This window comes from Piliocolobus tephrosceles, chromosome 16, assembly GCF_002776525.5.
Source record: "Piliocolobus tephrosceles isolate RC106 chromosome 16, ASM277652v3, whole genome shotgun sequence".
Taxonomy (NCBI): Eukaryota; Metazoa; Chordata; class Mammalia; order Primates; family Cercopithecidae; genus Piliocolobus; species Piliocolobus tephrosceles.
This window is the reverse complement of record NC_045449.1, coordinates 53,734,178-53,741,338: the sequence shown is the minus strand read 5'-3', so window position 1 is coordinate 53,741,338 and position 7,161 is coordinate 53,734,178. Positions and strand designations below refer to the sequence as shown.

The 7,161-nt window shown below is 48.7% G+C and overlaps 1 protein-coding gene across 1 annotated transcript; it reads right to left on the bottom strand.

Moving 5' to 3' along the window:
* Positions 1-2,529: 2,529 nt before the first annotated feature.
* On the bottom strand, positions 2,530-6,449 carry HEXIM1 (HEXIM P-TEFb complex subunit 1). Its single transcript, XM_023191351.3, has one exon. The coding sequence runs from the start codon at positions 5,479-5,481 to the stop codon at positions 4,402-4,404; it is 1,080 nt and encodes a 359-aa protein (XP_023047119.1). The 5' UTR covers positions 5,482-6,449; the 3' UTR covers positions 2,530-4,401.
* Positions 6,450-7,161: the final 712 nt, after the last annotated feature.

The window sequence follows — 7,161 nt, the reverse complement described above, 5'->3', positions numbered from 1 at the left end:
GAGACAGGATTTCACCGTGTTGGCCAGGCTGGTCTGGAACTCCTGACCTCAGGTGATCCACCTGCCTGGGCCTCCCAAAGTGCTGGGTTTACAGACGTGAGCCACTGCACCCGGCTTCTTTTTTTGTGTGTGGAGTTTCACTCTTGTTGCCCAGGCTGGGGCTCACTGCAAACTCCGCATCCCTGGTTCAAGTGATTCTCCTGCCTCAGCCTCCCGAGTAGCTGGGATTACAGGCATGCACCACCACGCCTAGCTAATTTTGTATTTTGTATTTTTAGTAGAGATGGGGTTTCTCCATATTGGTCAGGCCGATCTCAAACTCCCGACCTCAGGTGATCTACCCACCTCAGCCTCCCAAAGTGCTGGGATTATAGGCATGAACCACCATGCCTGGCCTAACTTTTTTTTTTTTTTTAAATATAGGTAACTAATTCTCCTCTCTGCCAGGAGAGCAATATGCTAGTTAAATGTTTCAATAGAAAGTGTAGAACTAGGAGACTGGGTGCGGTGGCTCACGCCTGTAATCGCAGCACTTTGGGAGCCCGAGGCAGGTGGATCACGAGGTCGGGAGATCGAGACCATTCTGGCTAACATGGTGAAACCCAGTCTCTACCAAAAATACCAAAAAATTAGCCTGGCATGGTGGCGGGCGCCTGTAGTCCCAGCTACTTGGGAGGCTGAGGCAGGAGAATGGCGGGAACCCGGGAGGCGGAGCTGGCAGTGAGCCGAGATTGTGCCACTGCACTCCAACCTCGGCGACAGAGCAAGACTTCAGCCCCCCCACTCCCCCCACCAAAAAAGTGTAGGAATAGGCTGGGCTTGGTGGCTCACAATTGTGATTTTGGGAGGCCGAGACTGAGGAGGGCGATTGCTTGAGCCCAGGAGTTTGAGACCAACCTGTGCAACAGGGTGAAACCCTGTCTCTCCAAAAAAAAAAAAAAAAAAAAAAACAGGAAAAAAATAGCTAAGCATGGTGGCAAGTACCAGCTACTTGGGAGGCTGAGGTGGGAGGATCGCTTTATCCTGGGAAATGGAGGTTGCAGTAAGTCCAGATCATGACACTGCACTCCAGCCTAGGCGACACAGAGAGACCCATCTCAAAAAAAAAAAAAAAGGCCAGGTGCAGTGGCTTATGCCTGTAATCTCAACACTTTGGGAGGCTGACACAGGCAGATCATTTGAGGTCAGGAGTTTGAGACCAGCCTGGCAACCATGGCGAGACCCCGTCTCTACTAAAAATACAAAAATTAGCCAGGCGCAGTGGTGTGTGCCTGTAATCCCAGCTACTCGGGAGGCTGAGGCATGAGAATCGCTTGAACCCAGGAAGCAGAGGTTGCAGTGAGCCGAGATCACGCTACTGCACTCCAGCCTGGCGACAGTGAGACTCCATCTCAAAAAAAAAAAAAAAAAAGTATAGAAAGTATTAATACAAAATTGAAATTTTGAATAAGCCTCATCATTGTAAGAATATAAATGCAAAATAAAAAAGGTAAAATGCTAGTGCCTTTGAAAGCAAAATTCAGACATGCATAGCTTAAAAGTAAACTGATGTATAAGAGTTACTTATAATTAGATATTTGTGTGTGTGTGTGTGTGTGTATATATATATATATATGTATTTTTTTTTTTGAGACAGAGTTTCGCTCTTGCCTAGGCTGGAGTGCAGTGGCGCAGTCTCCTGTCACTAAAACCTCCGCCTCCCGGGTTCAAACAATTCTCCTGCTTCAGCCTCCCAAGTAGCTGGGATTACAGGCATGCACCACCACACCCGGCTAATTTTTGTATTTTTAGTAGAGACCGGGTTTCTGTATGTTGGTCAGGCTGGTCTCTCCTCCCGACCTCAGGTGATCTGCCCACCTCAGCCTCCCAAAGTGCTGGGATTACAGGCATGAGCCACTGGGCCCAGCCTAGATATTTGTATATTTGAAGACTGGACTGAATTTGTCTTCTAAAACACTTTTTCTGATGATAAATGCATTTATAGTCTTTCCAAGATTCATTTTGTAAGTATTTTTCTAATAGTAGAGGAAACAAGATTTTCATAGATGAATCCCTCTTTAAGAAGAGGGTCTCAGCCGGGCGCAGTGAGATGTAATCCCAGCATTTTGGGAGGCTGAGGCGGGCGGATCACTTGAAGTCGGAGTTGGAGACCAGCCTGACCAACATGGGGAAACCACGTCTCGACTAAAAATACAAAATTAGCCAGGCGTGGTGGCACATGCCTGTAATCCCAGCTACTAGGGAGGCTGAGGCAGGAGAATCGCTTGAACCTGGGAGGCAGAGGTTGCGGTGATCATGCCATTGCACTCCAGCCTGGGCAACAAGAGCGAAACTCCATCTCAAAAAAAAAAGAAGAGGGTCTTATATCAGAGGTAATCACTACTGCATCTTACAGTTCAGTCAAAATGAGCCTTCAGCTCTGCACTGTAAAGCCAGAGGGCACTGTTGCTGCCTTTCCAAGCAGCTGTTTTTCTGGGGCTGCTGCATGATGTCATAGCAGAAGAAAAATTAAAAACACGAAGAAAACTATTTCAAAATAAATGTTTAATATAATTTTTAGGCCAAAGAAAAACACAATCATACATTGTCTCCAGTGGACCATATGTGCCAGAACAGGACCAACTCAGTCCAGCTTTGAAGGCCCTGATTCAGTCCTACTGGTATAATCTCCCTTGATTTATTGATTTGTGTATGCTTCTTATGCATCACAAGGTGCATTTTACTTTTGAAGTCCCTATTACCTCAATGACCGCCATTTACCTGCAAAAGCATGCTTCCTAATGGGAGGGTTTTCTTCCCCCTTCCCTGCAGGGGTTCTGAACCTTCAAGGAGTTTGACAATCTTATGAATCCCTTGAACCTTCTCCCCAGAAAAATGTACATATAACACAAGTCTACAAATAATTTCATGGGGTTCATGGACCCCAAGGCCCACAATGGTTTCTAAGGCCCCAAGTTAAGGAACCTCTGTGTTAGTGATTTGAGCAACGCAGTTGCCCTCAGGAAACACTGACACAGGGCAGGTGAAGGACTGGGTTAACCAAAGTGACAGGAGGGAATAATCTCATAATTTCTTTCTATTTTTATTTTGGGGCAAAAATTAGTTCTCAGGGCCTCCCTACATTTAAGAGCAGAACTACTCAAGAACCTAAGCAGCTATCAGCATAGTTTAGGCGATTTAGAATAGGGCTGTGCAAGGAAATGTACAGGGTTCCTCGTTCAGCTGAGGACCTCATTTAGCTCCTTAACTGGAAGCTTTACATTTGATCTGCAGTGAGGGGACATTTCTAATTTTAGTTTGACCCACATGGAAAGGTGGATAGCTCCTATTCCCTTTTTTTTTTTTTTTTTTTTTGGTATACAGAGCACGTAGTATTGGACAATTAGGGTAAGTCCTTGGAATCCCCCAAACAGCCATTTCCTTTATAAATCCAGTATTTCCTACCTCTGAATGTCTTAAAGAGCTGCCCCACAAATTAATCTAACCATTGCTTGCACTAAGAAGTTTGCTAAGAGCCTCTTCCAGGCGTCCAGGAACTTCTTCCAGCCTTACTGGGGGGAAGGAAGAGATTACTGAAAACCAACTTGTAGGAATGAAATGCTGACAGTTGTCTAACCTAACAAACTGTCAAATTAGGTTTACATTTTTTGTTATTAGACTTTTGAATGGCCGAGGCAGACTTAAATTTAAAATTTTGGATTGTAGCCACTTTCCAGTCGCCTAAACACTCAACACCGGTTTATTTTTCCAGCATCAAGAAAGAAAACCAAGGCACTAGAAAGCAAGCACACTTAAGTATTGAAGATAATTAAATCTTTATAATATTTGCCTGAACTGTATATTGTAGCATACTTAAACCCATTCAAGGAAAAAAGTGGCAAATTGAAAATTCTCCCATTAAAGACTGATATTTTTGCAAACTGACAAATTTAACGATTTAGGTACCCCTCCCCAAAAATGCAATCACATAAAATAATACTATTTTGAATTAGCTCTAGAAATCACACTGAAACTATGTTACATTTACAAATACTAAATTTATTATAACTAAAATGAATTTAATTGTTCTCAGATTTGGCCACCTTATAGCTCCATTTAAGGAGGGGATTTGTTAAAAACAAAAATGCATTATAACTTGGTCAGATTACTTTCACATTAAGGAAAAAATCTTCTAAAAAGGAAAACAAGAAAAGCAATTCTTCAGTTTCACATAATTAAAAGAACAGGAGAAAGCACGCAAGCTACATATAGCTAAATTTACGAAACCAACCAAAGCCAGGGGGATTTCTCTTCTGATTATGTGTCATAAAAAGGTCCACTGTCTTATATACACATGTATATAATGTTACATTCCATCACTGTAAAAAGTCCCCTTTGCCCCCTCTCCCAAAAAGTTTCAGTCTAGTCTCCAAACTTGGAAAGCGGCGCTCGCTCCTGCTGCCGGTGCAGTTCGTTCTCGGTCAGCAGCTGGAGGTTCTCGGCGCGCAGCCGGTCCAGCTCCAGCTCCAGCTCCCGCACACGCGCGTCGTCGCCGCCCAGCCGCTTGCTCTCCAGCCGCAGCCGGTTGTTCTCGTCCTCCATGCGCGAGAGGCACTTCTCCAGCTCCAGGTACTCCTTGATGAGCTCCTGCTTGCTCATGTTCTGTAGGCTCTCCGTGTGGTACCGCTCGTATGTCTCCGAGAAGTCCCGCTGCAGAAACTCGCTGCCGTCCCCTCCCATCCCATCGCTGCCTCCATCCTCCTCACCCCCTTCTTCCATGAAGTCGTCATCGCTGGTGTCGTCGGATTTGGCGGCGGCCCGCTTGGAGTACAGGCCGGTTTTGAGATCCGGCTCCTCCTGGTCGTGATCATCCATGAGGAACTGCGTGGTGTTATAGGGCGCGACCGGCTGGCCCTTGGCGAACATCTCGGCTCGGATCCTTGAAGCTCGCAGGCTCTGTTTCTCGTCGAACTTTTTCTTCTCCTCCCAGGTCAGCTTGTAGTATGGTTTCCAATGTCGCTTCTTCTTGGACGGGCGTCTCCTATGTTTTTTCTTGCCCAGCTGTCTCTGCTGCTGTCCCCACTCCTCTTCGCCCCCTGCGGCAGTAGCCCCCAACTTACTGGCCTCGGAGTCATGACAAGGCTGGGCGAGCAACTCGGCCTCGGGCTTCGGTTCCCCTTCTGCCGGCGGCGGGAAGTCGCCGCCAGCGGACAAGTCGTCCCCATTCTGGCCCTTCTCGCCCTCTATCAGGCAGCTAGATTCTGGACAGGCCTGGGGCTGCAAGGGAGGTGGTTGGGTCTCCAGGCTCCCTTCCCCCTCCGGCCCCGGACGGCCACCCAACTGGGGGAACGCTCTCGATTGCCACCTACTGTCCTCCTCGGGCACCCGCTCCTCCGCGCCTGGGGGGCGCTCAGGGTTCAGCTCTTCCTGGACAGCAGCAGCACCTGTACAGTTGCTAGTTTGAGGCTGGTGTTGATATTCTGACAAAAATGGCTCGGCCATGGCTAGTAGAGTCCTCGAAGTTTGAGAAATTTTGGCTAGTAAGTCCTCAAGGAAAAAAAATGGAGTTTTTTTTAAAAAAAAAAAAAAAAAAAAAAAAAACAGTCCAACAGAGTCCTCTTCAGTTTGTAATTCCTGCAGTGACGCCTTTAGCTAGTCCTTCTATCAGCAAACTCCAATTGCAATCTGGGGAGCTCAAGTCAGTAAAGGGTTAAGCGCCCACAGTGCGGCCAGCTAGCGGGTCCAAGGGGGTGCAGCGGCAGGAACAGTACGTAATGTGCGGAGGTGGGCCTCAAACCTCCAAGCGGAGCACCCCAATAAAGGAGTTGGTAAGCAAGGTGATGAGGGTAAGTCCAGTGGGTGAAACCCAGCCCCGAAGGGGTTAAAACTACCGATGACGCTGCCTCCGAGGGGCCAGATCCACAAAGGGTTAAATCCCCTGCCGCAGAGCCCACAAGGGGTTAAAGTCCCGGAGCCACCTCCTCCCACTTCCACGGGTGTCGCTTCCACCCAAGCTCCCAGTTCCCTAGGCCCGGCCGGAGCCTCAGCAGAGGACAGACAAACTCATCTCCCCTTTGGCTCGATGCTCTGCTCTGCTCAGTTCTCCTCCGCCTCCTCCTCTTTTCCTCCCTCCCTCCCTCCCGCTTCCCACAGCTCCTCTTCCGCCTCCTCCCCCAACTTTCCCTCCCAACCTGCCTCTCCACCTGCCAACTTCCAACTGCTGCCTCCCAGCCCTCTGCGCCCTTTTTATATAGAAGCTTGTTCGCCCCGCCCATGCGCATGCGTAATGGAGTTCCCATTGCGGGGAGCCGGGAGTCGTAGTTCTTATCTTTCGGGCCCGCCGTCCTCGCGCGCCGTGCGACGTAGCCAATCCCAGAACGCGTAGGGGGCGTCTCCCTGGCCACCTCCTTCCATCGCTTAGCCCTCGCTAAAGAAACGCGAGCGGCCATTGGTGAAAAATCACACGACTCGCTGAGGAAGGACGGCCAATCGCCGAGAAGATGGGGCGGGTTCTGGACCGTACCATTCTGTTTCAGGAATACGAGAAGATTCGATGGCCTATGAGAGTCCACACAGAATACTTTTATGAAAAGGTGCGTTATAAAGGCTATTATCCTATTCTGTTCTCAGCGGAAGGGTTCCGAAGGTTATGAACCTTTATTAACTAACGCAAGAATGGTTTATTCCTAAAAAGTAGTCCCTAAAATGTATAAGAATTAAATCCTATAAAGAGAGATGTCGGCCCACGGCTGCTAACTCGCGATTCTTAAGATTACAGAAACGGCTTCAAGGCGGGTGGTGAGTGCCTGAGATTGACACTTGCGGAAGGATATCGTGAGCACATTTTGTAAAGAACGAAAAGCGCATGAAGAAGTAAACAAATGAAGAATAAAAAGTGCCGCCTTAAAGGGACAGTGTGACTGAGTTTAGCGCAGCAGGTTCGCACTAGGCCTCGGAAGACGAAAAGGCAGGTTCGAGTCCCGGTGACGCCGACTCCCGGACTGACTTCGGTACCCTTAGTTGAAGGTGGCGGAGTCCCAGCCCCAGCCTGGTCTCAGAAAGCCGCCCACGCCCCAGGGGCCAATGCAAACCGGTGATTCGCGGCCAAGCCTCTTCTTTGGGCCGAGATCGGAAAGCGGGGGGGGGGGGGGGGGGGGGGGGGGGGGGGGGGGGGGGGGGGGG

Excerpts from the sequence above, each read along its gene's own strand:
- HEXIM1 (XM_023191351.3), bottom strand. The coding sequence starts at position 5,481 with ATGGCCGAGCCATTTTTGTCAGAATATCAACACCAGCCTCAAACTAGC.